Here is a 23,430-nt window from a genome sequence, read left to right on the forward strand (position 1 = left end):
GTGCTGGTGACCCGTTTCAACGCGTTTTGGAGCTATAAGTTGGGGATGGCTCTGAGAGGGAACAGTGCTGGTTGCCACTACTTTTCCAGGCACTTCTCCCCCTTCTTGTACTAAGCAAGCTGCCTCCTTTTTGAGACTGGTAGCTTCTTTGTCCACCCCAACCCCCACTGGCTTTCACAGTCAGAAGCAATGCAGCTCTATTTCCCCCGGTGCTGGAACTGCAAACTACTCAGTCTGGTCTGGGGCTGGGATCACTTCTCAGATTTAAACTGTATGACTATGTTTTTTGCCATGGCTACAGTCACTGTACTGCTAGACGAACTACCCACCCATGCTCCCACCAGTCACTCCACCTCTAGCTGTGCTGATGTCAAGCACCGCCCCGGCAGCTGCTGCTCAGCTCCTCTTTCTCTCTGACCTGGTTCCACCCTTCCTACCTTTCTGGCTGATTATTTCTTCTTTATTTCTTTACTGAACTTCCCTGTAGTTTAGGTTTTCTGGATTTTCTGTTTGTTTTATTTTTTTAGTTTTGGAGTGGTTGTAAATTCCTTCTTAGTTGTGAGGAGATGCAGCATGTGTGTGTACACCTCCATCTTGGCCAGAAGTCTCCCAAGCCTCTTATATTTAATCATCTGAGTTTATTCTCGCCCTTGCTATTTTATTATATATATGCAGAGATATTTTAGTGTGTGTGGACTCAGTACATTTTCCTTGTAATTTTCTTAGGGTCACTTTAAGTTCTAATACTTTCCTGATGTCTCTCCTTTAATTTTTAAAAACCTAATAAAATGTATATACTTAAATATTTTAGTACTTTATTTAAAAATTACTTATTTTCCTGTAATTTAACATGCTCTTTATTGTAACTTTTCAACACTATATTTTGTTTCTGATATTCATATCTCTAATCCTCTTGACTTACTTGGATACTTTAAAAGTATTTTTTTTTCCTAAAATTGATTCTTTGGGCCAGCTCTTCTCAAGCTTTACTGTGTATACCAAACACTAGGGGATCTTGATAACATGCACATTCTGATTCCATAAATTTGGCACATTTCTAACAAGCTCCAGGTGATGCCAAGCCTGCTGGCCCACAAGCCACACTTTGGGTAGAAGGATATTTCAGGTAATCTAAATAATTTATGATTTATTGATAGTATTAGAGTCTACTAAAACTCCATTATTTATTACTTAATCCAACAAACTTCAAACTTGACAATTGAAAAACTTGATTTCTTAAAATTGTTTGGTAAAATAGGCATTAGTTTAATAAACTAGGATTTAATGTTACTTTAATGCTCAAGTTATTCCATAGGATGTATGGTGTGATTGTCACTTCAGTACATTAGAATTTTAACTTAAAACTTTAAAAAAATTGAATAAAAGCAATAGGCAATTAACTTTATGATGCTCAGTATTGATAAATACAGGCAAAAAAAAAAAAAGAAAAGAATTGAGATGGATAAGCTTTGAGTAATTTCACAAAAAGGGAACAAAAATTAAAAGGTATGCTATTCAGATGACTTTTAACCCTGTTGCCAAATCTGTTGCCCCTAGAATACTACAAGAATGCCAGCCTGTTAAACCAAGCCTGCCATTGTCCAGGGACAGCCAACTGACCTGAAGCCTGCACGATCCTTCCCCATGTGGGAAGGCCACCCTCCCCTTCACACCCCCATTCTTATTAGGGATTTCTGGATCCAAGGGTAGGTAGGATGACGACCATGTCCAGCTTGAAGCAGCTAGAGGAGCATGAGACCTTTGCCCATTGTCCTTTATAAGATTATAAAGGGTCTTAAGTCTGAGGGGGCAGATTGTTAAATAGGGGCATCCCGCCCCCAATTTTTTTTAAAAAAGGTATGCTATTCAAACTTTAGTGGTTTAACTTCTCTGACATTTTGTTTATAATATTCCAAACTATTGTAATTAATTCTGTCTCTGAAGAATTTTTAATACTAAGGGATTCATATATGCTAAATCTGAAAACTAAATTCCTTTCCTTCTACACTATTCTTTAAAATCTTATTGGGAGTGACATAAACAGGAATATTCAAATAAAGACCTACAAAAATCCTCTTCTCCATAAAAACAATTAGAAAACCAGTAAAATTGACAAAATCAACTTTTCAGAACTCTGGAAATTAAAGGCTTGCAATAACTTCCAGAGAGTGTTTATTCAAGAAAAATGGTTGAATCTGGGTAAGAGCAGTGAGTTTTGTGGCATTTTACCTTGCTCTCAAAACCAAGAGCATTAAAATCACAGTAAAAACCAGCAGCCTAGCAGCCTGGGTTAGGGGGTCAGGGCAAAAAGGGGGTGGGGAGCAGAATTCTTTCAAAGCACAATCCCAAAATAACCATCATTATTTGACGTATCTGGCAGTTCCCTGGAAAATCCGACACACAAACCTTGTCTTTATTTGACCTAACTCAGAGCTCGCCCAATGTGTGAATAGTCTTTTTCCAGATTGATGTCTGTCAAAAACAATCAGAGGCAATTGTTAAATATTATAGCTCCCTGAGGTGGTAATAACAGTTGGGATAAAAAACAAACTGACAAAAAACAAACAAACAAACAAACAAACAAAAAAGCAACTTTAAAGGAAAGCTGGAGAGATGTCATAGGGGGCTTTGACATATTCCCAGGGGTCTAAAAGGCCACTTGAATGTACAAGCCTGTGAGCATACTGAGGGCTGTGAAGGTTCTTAGGAAAGACCTAAGAAATCCCTAAGCACTCTCCTCTAGGTGACCTTGAGGTTATGCAGAAGCAGAAGTAAAAGTGAAGGTGAAGCTATAAACTTCCTGGCTGAGTGGAGAAGTCATGTTCCAGCAAGCACACAGAGCCCCTCAGCAAAGGCTGGGAGATTTATTAATTAGAGACATTCAAAAATTTTTCTATCCAATCATTAGCTAACCACTAAGATAAGCAAACAATGACTTTAGTGTCCACACAAAACAAAGGACACAGGTTTCACAGAACTGGTTCAGAAAAGTCACTAAGTAAACAGCAACTACAATAAGTAGCAACAATGGCAAACTCTGTGGAGAGAAGAGCATCTAATCTCCAGATTGTCACATTATAATATTCAAAATGTCTGGCTTTCAACAACAACAAAAAGTTATGAGGAATGCAAAAACAAAAACAAAAACAAACAAACAAACAAAAAAACAAAAACAAAAAACAAAAACCCCAAGAAAGTATGATCCATGTATATTCTTACTGGGAATTTGATATACACAGGGGGAAAAGGGCAGTTAATAGAATCTGTCCATGAGGAAGCCCTGACTTTGGACTTTCTAGAGAAAGACTTTAAATCAGCTATCTAAAATGTATTCAAAGAGTTAAAGGAAACCATGCCTAAAGAACTAAAGGAAAACATGAAAATAATGGATCTCTAAATAGAAAATAGCAATGAAGAGAAATAAATTATTTTTTTAAAAAACATCAAAGTTCTCCATCTAAAAAGTACAATAATTGAAATGAAAATTTCAGGAGAGGGGCTTAGCACAGATTCATGCAGGCAGAATATTGTTCAGCCATAAAAAGGAATAAAGTACTGTGCTATAGATTGGATGCTTATGTCTGCCCAACAGTTTACATGTTGAAGCCCCATCCCTAATGTGATGGTACTTAGAACCGAATTAGGTTTAGCTGAGTGCCCGTGATGAGATTATTGTCTTTATAAGAAGAGAAACTTTAGAGTCTTCTCTCATTCCACCACTCTAGGGCAGGGGAAAAAAGAAACAATCTTGATCTAAGTCTTATAATTTATACAAAAATTAACTCAAAATGGACCATGATTTAAGTAAAAGAGGTGAATCTATAAACATTTTAGGATAAAACATAAGATTAAAGATTCGGACTGCACAGCCATTCTCGGCGGTGCAGATAGACTCTCAAGAAGCTACGCCATCGTCTCTCGAGACGGACGGCTGCCGACGACGACGAAAGATTCGGGATGTAGGGTTAGTCAAAGAATTTTTATTTATTTATTTGTTTATTTTTATTTTTCTTATTGAATTTGTTAGGATGACATTGGTTAATAAAATTATATAGATTTCAGGTGTACAGTTCTATAATACATCATCTGTATATTGTATGGTGTGTTCACTGTTCCAAGTCATGTCTCCTTCCATCACCATTTATCCCCCCTATATACACTCTTCTACTGCCCCCCCTTTCTTCTGATAATCACCATGCTCTTGTCTGTGTCTGAGTTTTGCTTTTTTTAATTTAATCACTTCACTTTTTTTCACACAGACCCCTCAATCCCCACCCCCTGACAGCTGTCAGTCTGTTTTCTGTATCTACGAGTCTTTCTATTTTCCTTGTTAGTTCAGTTTGTTCATTAGATTCCACATATAAATGAAATCATATGGTATTTGTCTTTCTCTGGCTGGCTTATTTCACTTAGCATAATACTCTCTGGGTCAATCTATGCTTTCACAAAGGGTAATACTTCCTTCTTTTTTATGGTCAAGTAGTATTTCATTGTGTAAATGTACCACAGCTTTTTTATCCACTCATCTACAGATAGGCACTTGGGCTGCTTCCATATCTTGGCAATTGTAAATAACGCTGCAATGAATGAACATGGGTGCATATATTCTTTCAAATTAAGTGTTTTGATTTTCTTCAGAAACATTCTCAGAAGTGGAATCCCTGTGTCAAAAGGCAGTTTCATTTTTAATATTTTGAGGTATCTTTATACTGCTTTCCACAGGGTCTTCACCAGTCTGTATTCCCACCAACAGTGTAAAAGGGTTCCCCTTTGTCCACATCCTTGCCAACATTTATTGTTTGTTGATTTATTGATGATAGCCATTCTGGCACAGGTTAAGTTATATCTCATTGTGGCTTTAATTTGCATTGCTCTGATGAGTAGTGACACTGAGCATCTTTTCATATGTCTATTGGTCACTTGTATGTCCTCTTTGGAGAAGTGTCTTTCAAGTCCTTCACTCATTTTTTAATTGGATTGTTTGTTTTTTGGTGCTGAGTTTTGTAAGTTCTTTATACATTTTGGATATTAATCCCTTATCAGGTGTATCACTGAATATGTTCTCCCATTTCATGGGTTGTCTTTTTTATTTTGTTGAAGGTTTCCTTTGCCATGCAAAACCTTTTTAGTTTGATATAGTCCCATTTGTTTATTTTTTCCTTTGCTTCCCTTGCCAGATATATTGGTATGATCAATGTCTGAGATTTTGCTGCCTATGTTTTTTTCTAGGATTTTTATGGTTTCAGGTCTAATATTTGTCTTTAATCCATTTTTAATTTATTCTTGTGTGTGGTATAAAAAGGTGGTCTGGTTTCATTTTCTGCATGTATCTGTCCAATTTTCGCAACATGACTTACCGAATAGACTATCTTTAGCCCATTGTATGTGCTTGCTTCCTCTGTCAAATGTTAAAAGGTATAAAGGTGTGGGTTTATTTCTGGGCTCTCTGTTCTGTTCTATTGGTCAATGTGTCTGTTTTTATGCCAGTACCATGCTGTTTTGACTACTATGGTCTTATAGTATAGCTTGATATTAGGTATCATTATTCCACCAACTTTGTTCTTCTTCCTCAGGATCACTGTTATGTGGGGCCTTTTGTGGTTTCTATTAATTTTTGAAATATTCGTTATAGTTCTGTGAAATACATCATTGGACTCTTGACAGGAATTTCATTGACTCTCTAGGTTGCTTTGGGTAGTATGGACATTTTAATGATGTCAATTCTTCCTATCTATGAACAGAATATGTGCTTCCACTTGTATCTTCTTCAATTTCTTTCTTTAGTGTCTTATAATTTTTTGAATACAAAAGGTTAGATTTAATCCTAGGTAATTTATTCTTTTTGGAGCAATTGTGAATGGGATTGTTTTCTTAATTTCCCTTTGTTCTTTATTGCCATATAAAAATACAACTAATTTCTGGATATTAATTTTGTATCCTGCTACTTTGCTGAATTCATTTATCAGTTCTAGTAGTTTCTTGGTGGAATCTTTGGGATTCTCTATGTACAGTATCACATCATCTGCAAAACAAACAAACAAAAAACAGTTTTACTTTTTCCTTTCCAATTTGGATGCCTTTTATTTCTTCTTGTCTGATTGCTGTGGCTAGGACTTCAGTACTATGTTGAATGAGAGAGGTGAAAGTGGAAATCCCTGTCTTATTCCAGATCTTAATGCGAAATGCTTGTAGTTTTTGCCTGCTGAGTATTATGCTGGCAGTGGGTTTGTCATAAATGGCTTTTATTATGTTTAGATGTGTTCCTTCTATTCCTACTTTGCTGAGAGTTTTTATCATAAATGGGTGCTGGATTTTATCAAATGCTTTTTCTGCATCTATTGATCATGTGGTTTTTATTCTTCATTTTGTTTATATGATGTATTGCATTAATTGATTTGTGGATATTGTACCAGCCTTGTGTTCCTGGAATAAATCCCACTTGATCATGCTGTATGACTTTTTTAATGTATTACTGGATCCAGTTTGTTAGTATTTTTTTTTTTTTGAGGATTTCAGCATCTATGTTCATCAGAGATACTGGCCTATAATTTTCTTTCTTTGTAGTATTTTTTTTAAATGTGTTTTATTGATTATGTTGTTACAGTTGTCCCGATTTCTTTTCCCTCTGCTCCCCTCCACCCAGTGATCACCCCCTCCCTCCAGTTGTCCCCCCCATTAGTTCATGCCCATTGGTCATGCATATAGTTCTTCTCAACATCTTCCTGTCTACTCCATTCCCTCCTACTATGCTTCTTAATTCCTGCACCATCTCCCTCCCTTTCCCCCTTCCCCCTCCCCACTGACCTCCCCCCAATATGTTCCCCATACCTATAATTCTTTTTCCACTCTCATTGCCTACTTAGTTTGACTTTGTTTAGATTCCCTAGCTTCTGTTGTTGGTTGTTGTGATACAGTTTTCATTTTAATGTTCATAGTTTTGATCCTTCTTCTTCTTCTAAACAAGTCCTTTTAACATCTCATATAACAGTGGTTTGGCTCTAATGAACTCCTTCAGTTTTATTTTGTCCTGGAAGCACTTTCTCTGCCCTTCTATTCTGAATAACAGCTTCACTGGATAGGGTAATCATGGTTGTAGGTTTTTGCTTTTCATTACTTTGAATATTTCTTGTCAGTCCCTTCTTGCATGAAGAGTCTCCTTTGAGAAATCAGCTGATAATCTAATTGAGACCCCTTTGTACATAATTCTCTTCTTCTCTCTTGCTGCTTTTAAAATTCTCTCTTTATCCTTAATTTTTGACATTTTGATTATAATGTGTCTTCGTGTGGTTCTCCCTGGGTCCAGTTTTTCTGGAACTCTCTGTGCTTCCTGGACCTGTAAGTCTATTTCCTTCCCCAAGTTCGGGAAGTTCTGCTTCATTATTTTTTCACATAATTTTTCAATTTCTAGTTGTTCTTCTTCATGTTCTGGCAACCCTATAATTTGGATGTTCACTTGCTTATAGCTGTCCCAGGAGTTTCTGAGTCTCTCTTCATATTCCTCACCTTTTGTTTCCTCTTCCTGCACCAGTTGACTGTTTGTTCCTTACCTATGTTCTGATTTGTTGATGTGACCCCTGGTTTTCCTTTCCTCACCACATGTCTCATATGTGTTTTCATTCATTTCAGCAGGAGTAGCCTTCATTCCTTCCCTGTCTTGTTCAATATCTTTTGTTAATTCTGTAACCTGCATTATGACTATAGCTCTGAACTGAGCCTCAGAAAGATTATCTATTATGTTCATTGGTTAATTCACGTATTTGCTTTTTGGTCAGCTGCGTGACTGGTATTTCAATCATGATTCCTGCCATCCTGACTGTTTTCATTTATCTTTCCTTCTTGGGCAGGGCTGTCACATCTCCTACTCTATAGGGGGCAGAGCCCTGTGCACTTGCCACTACCAGGTGACCCTTCTCACCATGCTGTGGCACTTTGTGTGGGGGTGTGGGTCCAAGATCGATTCCTACCGTTACTCTCTGCTGAGAGACCAGGAGCCTCCTCCTCCGTCCCCATGCCCTCTGGACCTCACAGTCCAAGACAATGGGGGTCTGCCTTCCCTGGCATTGGAATCGTGAGCTGATGGGTCTGGACTGCAGCTGCGGGTGCTCCCCAGGCTCTTCTCACCTCCCCTTAAATACGGGTGTCTGTGCTTACCACTGTCCCACTGTCTTTACTGCTGCTGCCACCCCCAGCACACCTTGATCTCTCTGCCCCGGCATCGCCCCTCTTACCCATCCTGACGAGCACCACTTGTTTATAACTTCATATTTTGGACTTCCATGTAGCTTTATTTTTTGCAACTTCTGGTTATTTCATCCAGACAGGTAGGAGGGGCAGAGAGGACACGGTGTGGTGGCAGCAGCAGTGGTGGCAGCAGCAGCCTGCCAGAAAGCGCAGTCACACATTTTAAAAAGTCAGAGGGATCCTTGGGGAGCGCTCCCAGCACCAGACCAGACCACACAGCTCACAAACACAGCACCGGAGAAAATAAAGCCTCATTACTTCAGACGGTGCAAACCAGTTGGGGTTGGGGCAGAGGAAGAAACAGCCAGTCTCTCAGCAGAGTCTGCTTATTTAAAGGGTCCCACCATCCTAGAACATCCACAGACCCACCCACTCTGGGAACGACAGCCAGGGCAACAACTAGAGAGGTAACCAATACAATACAGTCCAATACAAAGTGGGAGAACTGCCCGGAAAAGGGGCTAGTGATGAGCAAGTGACTTTGTTTCCTCTCAGACCCCTCTCCCATGTGGTGAAATGGGTTGCCCTCTACTGACGAGAAAACCTAAGGCTCCACCCCTTACAAAGTAACAGGAGTGACAGCTCTACCTAAGACACAGAGGCAAACAAACACAAGAGCTTGTCAAGATGAGGAGACAGAGAAGTATGGCCCAAAAGGGGGAACGGATCAAGGTTCCAGGGGAGAACTAAGCAATGAGGAGATAGCCAACCTAACAGACGTAGAGTTCAAAATACTGGTGATAAATATGCTCACAGGATTGACAGATATGCTTAAGTACAACAAACACATAAGGGAAGAAGTGAAGGCTATGCTAAATGAAACGAAGGAAAACCCACACAACACCAATGGTAAAGGGAAGGAAACTAAGGTTCAAATCAATGATTTGGAACATAGGGAAGAAAACAATAGTCAACCAATACAGAATGAGGAAACAAGAATTGAAAAAAATGTGGAGAGGCATGGGAACCTCAGGGACAACTTTAAACATGCCAACATCCAGACCAAAGGGGTGCCAGAAGGAGAAGAGGAAGAGCAAGAAATTGAAAACTTATGTGAGAAAATAATGAAGGAAAACTCCCCATATTTGGTGAAGGAACTAGACATACAAGTCCCAGAAGCACAGAGAGTCCCAAACAAGCTAGACCCAAAGAGGACCATACCTCAAGACACATCATAATTAAAATGCTAAAGGTTAAAGATAAAGAGACAATTTTAAAAGTAGCAAAAGAAAAGCAGAGAGTTACCTACAAAGGGGTGCCTATAAGATTACTAGCTGATTTCTCAAAAGAAACTTTGCAAGCAAGAAGGGACTGGCAAGCAGCATTTAAGGTGTTGAAAAAAAGAGGACTTACAACCAAGATTACTCTATCCAGCAAAGCTATCATTTAGAATAAAAGGGCAGATGAAGTGCTTTCCATACAAGGTAAAGCTAAAGGAGCTCATCGTCACCACACTATTATTGAAATGTCAAAGGGACTTACTTAAGAAAAAGAAGATCAAAATTATGAACATTAAAATGACAACAAACTCACAACGAAGTATCAACAACTGAATCTAAAAAATAACAAAATTCAACTAAGCAAACCAGAATAGGAACAGAATCATAGGTATGGGGATCATTTGGAGGGTTATCAGCTGGGAGGGGGAATGGGGAGAAGTGGGGAAATGGTGTTAATTGGTAAATACAAACTAGACAAGGGGAAGTTAAGAATAATATAGGAGACTTTCAGCCAAGATGGAGGCGTAGACAGACATGCTGCATCTCCCTCCACAACTAAGAAGGAATACAACTACCTCAAAACTAGGAACAACCAGAATTTCCAGAAAATCAAACTGCATGGAAGTCCAACAAACAAAGATATAAAGAAGGAATACTCATCCAGACAGGTAGTAGGGGTGGAGCCGGGGCAGAGAGGATGCGGTATGATGGCTGCACCAGTGGCAGTAACGGCAGGCCAGCAGAAAGCACAGTTACATGTTTCAGAAAGTCAGGAGGGACACCTGGAGAGCATTCTCAGCTTCTGACCAGACCACACAGCTCATGGTCCCAGCACTGGGGAAAATCAAGCCTCATTGCTTCTGACTGTGCAGACCAGTGGGGGTTGGAGTGGAGACAGAAACTGCCAGTATCTCAGCAGAGTCTGCTTGTTAAAAGTACCCCCACGGTCCTAGTATGTCTGCAGACCCATCTGCTCTGGGAACGACAGCCAGGGCAATGGCTAGAGAGGCACCAATACCATATGGAAGTGGGAGAAGTGCCTGGAAAAGGAGTGAGTGCTGGGCAAGTGGCATTGCTCCTTCTCATACCCCTCCCCCACATATTGTGCCACAACATGGTGAAACAGGTCGCCCTGTACTGACGAATCCCTAAGGTTCCGCCCCTTACAACATAACAGGAGTGACAGCTCTACCTAAGACACAGAGACAAACAAACGCAGGAGCCTGTCAAGATGAGGAGACAGAGATATGCCCCAAAAGGGGGAATGGATCAAGGTCCAGTGGGAGAACTAAGTGACTAGGAGATAGCTAAAAGATTCTCACAGGCTTGACAGATATGCTTGAGTACAGCAAACACAGAAGAGAAGAAGTGAAGGCTATGCTAAGTGAAATGAAGGAAAATCCACAGAAAACCAATGGTGAAGGGATGAAAACTGGGGTTCAAATCAGTGATTGGAACATAAGGAAGAAAAAAAACAGTCAACCAGTGCAGAATGAGGAAAAAGAATTGAAAAAAATGAGGAGAAGCTTGGGAACCTCTGGGACAACTTTAAACGTGCCAACATCCGAATCATGGGGGTGCCAGAAGGAGAAGAGTAAGAGCAAGAAATTGAAAACTTATGTAAAAAATAATGGAGGAAAACTTCCCAAATCTTGCAAAGGAAATAGACATTCAAGTCCAGCAAGCATGGAGAGTCCTGGGTTAGCTGGACCCAGAGGGGACCACACCAAGACACATCATGATTAAAATGTCAAAAGTGAAAGATAAAGAGAGAATCTCTCTCTTTATCAGCAAGAGAGAAGCAGAGTTGCCTACAAAGGGTTGCCTATAAGACTATCAGCTGATTTCTCAAAAGACACTTTGTAGGCAAAAAGGAATGGCAAGCAGTATTCAATGTGATGAAAAGCAAGGACCTACAACCAGGATTACTCTATCCAGCAAAGCTATCATTTAGAACAGAAGGACAGATGAAGTGCTTCCCAGACAAGGTAAAACTAAAAGAGTTAATCATCACCAAGCCATTGTTATATGAAATGTCAAAGGGACTTACTTAAGAAAAAGAAGATCAAAACTATGAACACTAAAATGGCAACAAATTCACAACTATCAACAACTGAATCTAAAAAATAAAAACAAAATCCAACTAAGCAAACCAGAATAGGAGCAGAATCATAGGTATGGGGATCATTTGGAGGGTTATCAGCTGGGAGGGAGAAAGGGGAGAAATGCGGAAATGGTGCAGGGGTTAAGAAGCATGATTGGTTGGTACAAAATAGATAAGGGGAAGTTAAGAATAATATAAGAAAGGGTGAAGCCAAAGAACTTGTATGCACGACCTTTGGACGTGAACTAAGGGGTGTGGGATTTCTGGAGGGAAGGGGGGTACTGGGCAGAGGAGAGCAAAGGGGAAAAAAATTGGAACCACTGTAACAACATAATCAGTAACATATACTTAAAAAATAAAAAATAAAAAAAGGATTAGTTTTGTTTTGTTATAAGGCCGTTTTATGAGCTTTTACCCTTTTAACTTTATGACTCACAAGGACAAGAACAGAATTTGCCAAAAGAGGACACAGATTTCTCATCTATTCACCCAGCTTTCCCCAATGATAACATTTAATATAGTGCATTATCAAAACCAGGAAATTGACATTGGTACCATGTTTTTAACTAAACGAGAGGTGTTATTTGATTTCACCAGTTTTTATATATGTTCACTTTTGTGTGTAGAATTATGAAATTTTATCACATGCATATATAAGAATGATCACCACATAGATGGCATTTGCAGCCATGGTGTTAAATAAGATGAACCAGGGAGAGGTTAGACTGAAAGAAAAGGTGTGGGATCAGAACATTTGTAAATACCCTAATTAAGGGGTAGGTCCAGGGGAAAAAATGAGTTAAAAACATTAAGAAGTGGTCAGAGAAAGTAGGAGGAAAATTAAGGGAGAGTGATGTCATGGAACCCAAAGGAAAAAGAGCTTCAAGGCAACAGGAGTGACTGCTGAAGGGATGTGGGGACAAGTAAGGACTACAACGTGTCCATTGGACCTGGTTAATTGGTCCTTAGTAACTGTTGCTAGAGCAGCAGCGGTGGAATTGTAGGAGAGAAAGAATGAATTGGGAGGTAAGAAAGTGGACGCAGTGAACTATGAAATATCTAATGAGGTAAGTGAAACAGTGAATGCAAACAGAGAGAAAGAAAGATTATAAATGAGGTGTTAGTCTAAACACAACTAAACACATACAGGAAGGGATGATGGGTAGGAAGGAAAAGGGACATTTCTAATTTTGACATATTGAAGAGAAAAATATGTCTTGCTAGGGAGTCATATTTAATTTAGCAATCTGAATGCATGTGACCTCAACATTCCAGCTTAGATTGGGGGAACTAAACTAAAAGGATCTAGGCAAGAGAAGAGAATCCCGGGAAGAGAAAATGGCCTCTTTATTGTAAAGGTTCAAAAGTAAGAGATTGCCTGGGTTTTTCAAGATTTAAAAGAAGCAGTGGAGTGGCTGGAGACAAAGTGGGAAAGGTGTGCAAAGGTCATATTTTTGAAGACTTTAGTAAGGACTATGGATTTTATTTCCTGTGCAATAGGAAGCTACTGCAGAGTTTTAAGCACTGGAAGGTTTATAGCAATCTGGTGGCACTGTGGAAAATGCACTGGCCTGAGGTAGGATGGGTAAAAGATGACGGTGGCTTAACCTGGGGCAGTAGCAGCATAAATGGAAAACAATAGATGTGCACTGTTGGAGCCAGGGTCGACCACTCCATGCTCCGCACTGCTGGGTCCACTGATGACCCCAAGAGCAGTGTTAGGCCTCTCCCATTCTTGTTCTAATCCTCATGGAAGCAAGAGCTTTGTTTCTGGCTCCAACTGGTGGGCTGTGGGAAAGTGATTCCTTAGTCCTAATTTGCTTTCCACAACCAAATGGAATCCCAAAGCTGACCTAGAGTCCCGGTGCTGACCACGGGAGGATGTCCATTGGTCCCTTGATGTCAGTCACTCCAAGCAGCAAGGCCAAACTTCCCTTAGATCTGGGTTTCTGTGTTCATCCCTATTAAAAATGACTGTTCCTTGAGAATCATAACTATGTCAGGGTCACAGTTATATCACCACCAGGGCCTGTCTTGCCCAATAAGTATCTGTAGGATGAATGAACAAATTAGCCCTATGAAGAGGACTAGGAATTCCATTTTATATCATAAGAAGGAAACAAGGCTCATACCAGTTTTAGCCAAAATTACATCAGCAGTAAGTTGTACAGTCAGGATGCAAACTCAGGCCTCTGACCCTAGATTTCATTAAAATTTGTAGATAGTCTTTTTAGACAACAGCACCCTCCCCAAATAACATTTAACATGGAAGCTTCAGGGTCCATATAAAGTAAATGTTTTAAGAGGGGACACCCTCAGTATTTCGTCATGCATGAGATGCTTTAAGGGATGTTTAATTATCATTTACTGTTTTCAAACTTTGTTTATCTTTAGTTCTGGTAATTGTATACAGCACCCCTTAGATATTCATTTTACTCTAATTTTGTAAAAACAATATATCATCTTGTCCTGGTGGTGTAGCTCAGTTGGTTGGAGCATCAACCATAAACCGAAAGGTCAGGGGTTTGACCCCCAATCAGGGCACATGCCTAGGTTGCTGGTCGATCCCCAGTTGGGGCATGTACAGAAGACAATCGATCAATGTTTCTCTCTCACATTGATGTTTCTCTCCCTCTCTCTCTTCCTCCCTTCCCCTCTCTCTAAAATCAATAAGAATGTCCTCAGTTAAGAATTTAAAAAATACATTATTTTAAACATTAAATTAGCCATTTTAGTAACTAAGATTGTACTTTTCAAATAATTTACATAGTCACGCTCTCTAAAAATATAAAAGAAAACAGATACAGAAATTAAAAATAAAGAACCTATGTTTTATAGTTTGGTTAAATAAGAAATTAAAAGATTAATGTTGTTTCAGAGCTTTGAAATTTTGAACATCCTCATGATCTAAATAACATAATTCAAACTGACTTCCTTTGACATTATAATTAAAATAATAGGAAGAGCAGTACCTTCTTGTCTCACATGTACAAAAAACTAAGTAGAATGTAAATTAATCAGTATAAGCACTAAATAAGATCATTTCCTAGGATATATTTTATTGTAATTCATAATTTTTAAAGCATTTTTATAAATGTTTAATGACTAGATATAGACTTTAAAATCTTATACTCACTCGTTCATGATATTTTTGGTTCTTTTCTCTAAGTCTCTTAATTTGAGCCATTAATCGTTCTACTGCATTTTCCTTTATTTGACAGCTGATAATAGAAAAGGATAACATTTGTTACAATTACTTATCCTAGGGAAACTTAGTGATAAAAAATTTTAAAATTAAACTAAATTACTTGACTTGAAATAAAGTGTTAAATATATTATAAAAACCCATTTAGGGATAAAAATCTCTTAAAATATGTATTAGGGAGATAACTTCAGTTTTTTAAATCAATCGCCATTTGTATTTCATAACAGTAATTTTGATGCTTTCTAATAATCTATAAATAATTCAGCTTTAAGAAAACCTAGAAAAGGGCAGACCGACAACATGCTTTCTAGAATTCTAAAAACATTCAGACAAAAATGACAAAACAAGGACTTTATAAGGACATGCTTATCTTCTTGAAATAGTAAGGTATACTAGGTGCACCTATTAGTTCATTAGTATATCATCTCTTTTATAAATAATAGAAGCTTCTTTCCTGACACGTACATTTTCTTAACACCCACAAGTATTGTTGAACATTTTCTAGGTATGAGAGAGAGAGAGAAAAGTGCAGAAAGACTTTGATATAGGCCATTTGATGGCTATTTGAAGTGTTAAGTGTATCTTTATATCTCTATTACCTAGTAAATCTTATAACTTTAAATTTGAGACCAAAATACGGCCACAGAAATAGCTCCATATAAACCCCTTATTTCAATTAAAAAACGACAACACAAAAATATAGCAGTCTGCAGGGGAGTGAACAGAAGGGTTAGTGGCTAATGAATGAGGAATGCTGGTTTTCAGTCTTGTCCCTGCTTCTTATCTATCTGACCTCAGACAGGTCAATTCTCTGAGACTCAATTTCCAATGTCAATGGAGGTAACAATACCCAGCTCTACATATTTTTTAAAAGATTGTATTTATTTTTAGGCGGAGGAGTGGAGAGAGGGAGAGAAACATCAACATGTGATTGCCTCTTGCAGGCCTCCAACTGGGGACCTAACCCACAACCCAGGCATGTGCCCTGACAGGGAATCGAACCTGCGACCCTCTGACTCGATTTGCTGAGCCACAGCAGCCCGAGCTACATATTTTTATAAGGATTAAAATAAGAAGTCAGATCTGAATGTTTCTAACATAAAGTAAGTACTTAGTAAATTTCAGTTGAATTTGAATCTTATTTCCTCAGCCCTTCCTCCAAATGATTGTATTTGTGACATTATATACTTAGGAGAGAGAAAATAAGGCTCCTTCTTTCCAAATCATAAGAAAAATGGGAAAGGGAAACAAAACAAGCAAATCCTTCAGTGGCAACAACAACAAAAAAAAGCTCTATTTGGATACTATGAAACTTGGATTTTAGGCTTGATTTGCTACCAAATTGCCTCCTAGCCTATTTGGGCCTTGACTTGGTCTTCTATAAATAAGAGAATTGAGGGAGATGAGCTCCATAGTTTCTTTTTGGTTCCAAAATTCTACAGTGTTCCCTTTCATGCAACACAGATGTAATGAGCAGCCTCTATGTGCCCAGGATTGTTTCAGGCTATACAGAAATAGTGATGAACAATATCTCTATGGTCCTTGCCCTCAAAGAGTTTACATTTTAATAGACAATAATGAAGTAAACACACAAACAGTATTTACACCTTGTGATAAATGCTGTGAGGGAAATAACAGGATATGTGAACAACAATAAATGGGAAAACTACTCTAGTTAGGGTGGTCTCCACATAATAGTTAGAAATAAAGCTATAGGTAAGTATAAACCATCTTTTACTTCTTACCTGAAGCTTTGATGTACAAAAATTTTGAAAGAGTGCCTTTTCCACCTCCCTTTTAAAAAAAATTATCACTCAAGAATAGGTTTATTGATTTTAGAGAGAGAGGAAAGCAGAGAGAGAGAAACATCGATGTGAGAGAGAAATATTGTCTGCTTCCCACATGTGCCCTGACAGGGACTGAACCTACAACATAGGTATGTGTCCTGACTGGGAATCAAACCCACAACCTTGTGTGTGTGTGTGTGTGTGTTTGTGTGTGTGTGTGTGTGTGTGTATGGGATGATGCTCCTACCAAATAAGCCTCCAGGCCTGGGCTCTACCTTCCATTTTTAAGGAGAAAAATAAAAATATTATAAATGAGAATGATCTGAAAAGAGCGTATGCTAATTATTCATATAATTTCTGCAATTATAAATATGGTAATCCTAATTCTATGCATAGATAGAGCAGGCAAATGACTCTCAAGTATGTGGTCCCTATTGCTTTGGACTGAGACCCTAGCTGTATGATAAATGAGCATGCAGAGATCAAACTGGAGATTACGTTGAGTAAGACCCCGGATATTGCACGAGACACTCTTGTACTAAAAAAAATTGCTGTTTATCTCAAATTCAAATTAAATTGGGCATCTGTGCCTTTACTTGCTGTATCTGGCCACCCTGCACTTATGCCTACCATCCCTCCCCTCAGAGTAGTGAGCAGCAAACAACCTAGGGCTTTGTCTTGTGTTCCTTCTGCAGTGAGCAGTTCGGGAGGATCTGAGTGGCCTCAGAGGGGAATTCTGAGATACCCCAATGGTTTTGGTGGCTTCGTTGCCCCCCTTCTGGAGCACATGGTAGTTGCAGGTCTAACAGCCTAGACTCTCCTTGGAATTAACTTCCATCCCCTCAGGCCTTATGGAGAGATGGATTTGCTAAGAAGCAGATGAAGCTGAATGTCAGGACTCCACACTATCAGCCACTGCAGGGATTCAGGACTCACCATGCTCTATACTTTTTCCTTTTCCTGTCTCCCTCATCTACTCAACGGCCTACTGAGTCACATCTCACAGGAAACGCTAAAGCATGTGGCATAATAAACCAGTGAGGTAATGTGTCTACTTTCTCCCTCCATGAGATTTCATTGAGAATTCTGAGAAGGAAACTAAACGTGGATTACAAAAAAATCTATACTTTTATCTTTTTTTAAACCCATAATTATATCCACACCTATTTTTATATCTATATCCACACTCCCTGCAGAAAACTTGGGAGGGGGGAACAAATACAAGGAGAAAATAAAAACCATCATTAATCAGAGATGATCACCTTATGGGTTTAGTATTGGCTGTCTCAGCTCTTCACAAACAACCATGGAATTTTGTGACCTTATTTTCTTGGGGTATATTTTTTTAAAAGTTCAATTGTTCAGAAACCACTGACTACCTACTATATTTGCTCTCAGCTTTGTTAGGAGCTGAGATTGTTTAAGAGAACTGTTAGATGCTGCCAGGGGACCCTTGAAGAATCCTCCCTCAGACAATGAGGTGTGTCTTGCCGATTTGTCATGTGACATAAGTTCTGTCACTTAGGAACACATGGAATGAGTCAAGTGTCACTAGCAGCAAGGCCTTGGCTGTTTCTGTCTATGGGATTATTTATTCAGTTTTTACAAAGGAAAGAGAACAAAAGCATGGGATGTTTAATTTATATCTTGTACTAGATCATGAGAATTTTTAAATGTTTGCCTCTTTGTAAACCTCTGTTTAATGGGGGAAAGACTGGCCTCTTTTTGACCCAGAATAGAGGGAAACAGTTGTAACTGGATGGTATCACTGTAAACTGTGCGTACAAATTAGAGACCAGGTTGTATTCACAGAGGCTTTTTGTCCATCTCTCCTAAGACGAAATGAGGAAACTTTTCATTTAGGTTGAGAAATGAGTGCAGGTAGTATCTGGTTGTTACTTAATGTTATCTCAGGTAGAAAATAAGAGGGAACTTTGTTAAAAGTCCCTTTCCATGGATCTTTCTCTCTTTTTTTTTTTTCTTTTTTTTAATTTTGGTTTTTCAATTACAGTTGTCCCCTTTTCCCCTAATTTCTCTCCCCCACCCAACCCACCCCCTCTCCCGCAATCATATCCCTCCCCGTTGTCCATGTCCATGAGTCTTTCATACAGGCTCTTTAATTAAACCCTTCCCTTACTTATCCCCCTTCTCTCCCTCTCCCCTCCCCCCTATTGACTGCTATTCTGCTCTTTGTTCTATTTAGTTCCTTTGTTTGTGTTGTTCTTTAGTTTCCTGTATTAGGTGATATCATATGGTATTTTTCTTTCTTTGCCTGGCTTATTTCACTAAGCATAATTCTCTCTAGTTCCATCCATGTTGTTGCAAATGGCAGGAGTTCCTTCTTTCTCTCTGCTGCATAGTATTCCATTGTGTAAATGTACCACAGTTTTTTGATCCACTCATCTACAGATGGGCACTTAGGTTGTTTCCAGCACTTAGCTATTGTAAACAGTGCTGCAATGAACATAGGAGTGCATAAGTTCTTTTGAATTGGTGTTTCAAGATTCTTCGGGTATAATCCTAGTAGTGGAGTTGCTGGTTCAAAAGGCAGTTCCATTTTTAATCTTTTGAGGTAATTCCATACTGTTCTCCATAGTGGCTGCACCAGTCTGCATTCCCACCAACAGTGCAGTAGGGTTCCCGTTTCTCCACATCCTCGCCAGCACTTGTTGCTTGTTGATTTGTTGATGATGGCCATTCTGACTGGTGTAAAATGGTATCTCATTGTGGTTTTTATTTGCATCTCCCTGATGGCTAATGATGTTGAGCATTTTTTCATGTGTCTATGGACCTTCTGTATGTCCTCTTCGGAGAAGTGTTTGTTCAGGTCCCTTGCCCATTTTTTAATTGGGTTGTTTGTTTTCTTGATGTTGAGTCGTATCAGCTCTTTATATATTTTGGAAATCAGTCCCCTGTCTGTGATGTCATTGGCAAATATGTTTTCCCATATGGTTGGTTTCCTTTTCATCTTGCTGATGTTTTCTTTTGCTGAGCAGAAACTCTTCAGTTTGATGTAATCCCATTTATTTATTTTTTCCTTTATTTCTCTTGCTTTAGGAGATGTATCCGTGAAGAGATTGTTACGTGAGATATCTGATATTTTCTTGCCTATGTTTTCCTCTAGGACTTTTATGGTGTCACGGCTTACATTTAAGTCTTTGATCCATCTTGAGTTTATTCTTGTGTGTGGTGTAAGTTGGTGGTCTAGTTTCATTTTTTTGCAGGTCCCTATCCAGTTCTCCCAGCACCATTTGTTAAAGAGGCTCTTCTCACTCCATTTTATGTTCCTTCCTCCTTTATCAAAGATTAGTTGACCATAGAGGCCTGGGTTTATTTCTGGACTCTCTATTCTGTTCCACTGATCTATATGTCTGTTCTTATGCCAGTACCATACTGTTTTTATTACAGTGGCTTTGTAGTATTGTTTGATATCTGGTGTTGTGATTCCTCCTGCTGTGTTCTTCTGTCTCAAGATTGCTTTTGCTATTTGGGGTCTTTTTTGGTTCCATATGAATTTATGGAGTATTTGTTCTAGGTCTGTGAAATATGTCATTGGTATTTTAATAGGGATTGCATTGAATCTGTAAATTGCTTTGGGTAGTATGTCCATTTTGATGATGTTGATTCTTCCCATCCAAGAACATGGTATTTGCTTCCATTTATTTGTTTCTTCCTTAATTTCTTTCTTCAATGTTATGTAATTTTCAGAGTACAGGTCTTTTATCTCTTTGGTTAAGTTTACTCCTAGGTACTTTCTTGTTGCTATAGTAAATGGTATTTTCTTTTTTGTCTCTGTCTCTGCTATTTTATTGTTGGTGTACAGAAATGCCTTAGATTTCTGTATATTTATTTTGTACCCTGCGATTTTGCCGAATTCACTTATTATATCGAGTAGTCTTTTAGTGGAGTTTATAGGATTTTCTAGGTATACTATCATGTCATCTGCATATAATGAAAGTTTTACTTCCTCTTTCCCAATCTGGATGCCTTTTATTTCTTTTTCTTGTCTGATTGCTGTGGCTAGGACTTCCAACACTATGTTGAAAAGGAGTGGAGAGAGTGGACAACCTTGTCTAGTTCCTGAGTTCAGGGGGAATGCTTTCAGTTTTTGTCCATTGAGTATGATGTTGGCCTCAGGCTTCTCATATATAGCCTTAATTATGTTAAGATATGCTCCCTTTATTCCCATTTTGTTGAGTGTTTTCATCATAAATGGGTGTTGTATTTTATCAAATGCTTTTTCTGCATCTATTGAAATGATCATGTGATTTTTGTCTTTCATTCTGTTTAGGTGATGTATTATATTTATTGATTTGCGAATATTAAACCATCCTTGCATCCCTGGAATGAAGCCCACTTGATCATGATGTATGATCTTTTTGATGTATTGCTGGATCCTGTTTGCCAATATTTTATTGAGGATTTTAGCATCGATGTTCATCAGTGATATTGGCCTGTAGTTTTCTTTCTTTGTTGTGTCTTGACATGGTTTGGGGATTAGGATAATACTGGCTTCATAGAAAGAGTTTGGGATTTTCCCCTCTTCTTGGATTTTTTGGAACAGTTTGAGGAGGATAAGAGTTAGTTCTTCCCTGAATGTTTTGTAGAATTCGCCTGTGAAGCCATCCGGTCCAGGGCTTTTGTGTGCCGGGAGATTTTGGATTACTGTTTCAATTTCCTTTTTTGTTATTGGTTTGTTGAGACTTTCCACTTCTTCTTGATTCAGTTTTGGAAGGTTGTATGTTTCTAGAAATTTGTCCATTTCTTCTAGATTGTCAAATTTCTTGTCATACAGTTGTCTGAAGTAATTTCTAACTATCATTTGTATTTCTGCGGTATCAGTCGTGATTTCTCCTCTTTCATTTTTGATTTTGTTTATTTGTGTCTTCTCTCTTTTTTTCTTGATTAGACTGGCTAGAGGGGATCTTTCTCTCTTAATGTTCTAACCTTTTTACTCACTGTCTTCTAAAAAGAACATAGGAATAGTCTCTCAAGAAGGAGATGAATTTTCCCTGAATGTTAAAAATAATTGTCTTAAACATAGACCTAGCTACCAGTATCAACGGATTCCCACTTTCCACCTTGTCCCCTCCAATAAATGACTTGCGGTTCCCAAATTCCAGGTGTTCCCTGGGGCTCTGCTTATCTGACCATTGCCGAAGCCAACAGAGCCTATGTTCGCCATCTCTTCTCTACTCTTACTTCCCTCATTTCCTGGACTATAACAGGCACTTCCTCACCTCATAAGCCTTTCTCTCTCTAACTATGTCTTCATAACACCTGCTCCTCTTCCAGAGATCAGCTTAAGGATTGCTTCCTAAAATAAGCTTTTCCTGACCCTACTATAGCACCCTACACTTTAGAGAGAGAGGAAGTTGGGGGGGGCATTGACTTGTTGTTCCAATTATTTATGCATTCATTGATGGCTTCTTGTATGTGCCCTGATCGGGGATCCAACAGGCAACATTGGTGTATTGGGATGATGGTCTAACCAGCTGAGCTACCTAACCAGGGCACTACACTTTTCTTTCATAGTACCTTAATTATAACTACGTGATCTTTTTAAAAAGCTTGAATTAGTTGCCTAATGTCTGTCTCTCATGCTTACTCAGGACAGGGGCCATGTGGTCCAGTTCGTTACTGTCCTCTAATCCTTAGCATTTGCCTTGTTCTTGCTAAACATTCAAATATTAGTTCAATAAATGCATGCATGAAGTATATTCTTATTTGGAAAAAGTCAGATGTGTAATCATTCACTCCCTAGAAATTACACATTAAAATACCTATTCTATGCCAAAAGTTGGGGTTCAAAAGCTCTTGAGGGGCTCACTTTCCCTCGGTTGGATAAAACATAAAGATAGAATAGGTGTTACCTTTAGTTATGTCTCCAGCTCCTAGGAATGGAACATTAAGAAATGTTATTCTTATTAAAAATAATTCCAAATCATTTGTATTTGATCTGCAGCTATTTGGAGATAATGCAGATTTGAATGTGTGGAAATGAAAAGTTAAATAAAGAAGAAAAATTTCCTTGCTTACTTTTCTGTGAATGTACACTAACTATTCTATGTTGTATTTTACAAGGTAAGCCAGCAAGGTTTTGTGTATATATGGGAGAGTAAGCAGGAATACAATGGAGGGAGGGAGGGAGGGAGCTGAAACCACATTAATGGATGCTGTTTCATAGCCACTACTTGGACTATGTTATAGCCAAAGTTTCAAAAACTTCAAAAAAATATGCCCTTTGCACAAGAGTGCAATTATGCCTCCAATCTACCTCCAACCCAGATCCCTGACAGATATAAAATTATTTTATTTTAAATTGAATTTATTGGGGTGATTAATTTGCAAACCCATACAGGTTTCAAGTGTACATCCCTGACAGCTTTGGAGTGCATCATCTTCTATCTGGAGTTATATGAGTGTTTACAACGATAGCCATTTACATGCAAAAACCTTTGGATTTAACAATCTGAGCTCACTGATAGTCTAGAAATGCTTCACTGGTAGGCGATTTCACTTCTTTTGGCAGCCCATCTTGAATATCCTTTTTATTTGCTTTTGCTGAATTTTCCATTGTGTTGCTTAGCTAGTAAGAAATATACCTGTTTTGAAAAAAAAAAAAAAAGATATAAGAAAAGCAAATAAACTCTTGCTTTTGCCCTTCTACTTGTGTTTACTCAAGATAGGCACTGCTGAAACTTAATTTAAAACTGGCTTGTCAACCCAGACTGTTTTCCACCTAACATCCACCACAATTCTGGGACATGATAAATCATGGGATTCTCGAGTCTGGTGAATTCCATGCTTAGCCCAGGTCCAGAATCACCCCACCCAAACTGTGCAAGATCCATCCCCTTACGTTATCCCTCT

The 23,430-nt window shown here is 38.6% G+C and overlaps 1 protein-coding gene across 1 annotated transcript in view; it reads right to left on the reverse strand.

Annotated features, from left to right (window-relative positions):
• CCDC83 (coiled-coil domain containing 83) overlaps positions 1-23,135 on the reverse strand; it is a 58,883-nt gene extending 35,748 nt beyond the window's left edge. The window contains exons 1-2 of the mRNA XM_090267811.1: positions 23,040-23,135; positions 14,702-14,786 (exon numbers count right to left, since the gene is read on the reverse strand). Of these exons, the coding sequence (XP_090123937.1) occupies positions 14,702-14,786; positions 23,040-23,134 (180 nt within the window). The 5' untranslated portion in view covers position 23,135. The remainder of the gene's footprint in view (positions 1-14,701; positions 14,787-23,039) is intronic.
• Between the last annotated feature and the right edge of the window lie 295 nt (positions 23,136-23,430).

The sequence above is a fragment of the Furipterus horrens genome, unplaced genomic scaffold (genome assembly GCF_987537825.1).
Source record: "Furipterus horrens unplaced genomic scaffold, mFurHor1.1.pri manual_scaffold_2, whole genome shotgun sequence".
Lineage (NCBI taxonomy): Eukaryota > Metazoa > Chordata > Mammalia > Chiroptera > Furipteridae > Furipterus > Furipterus horrens.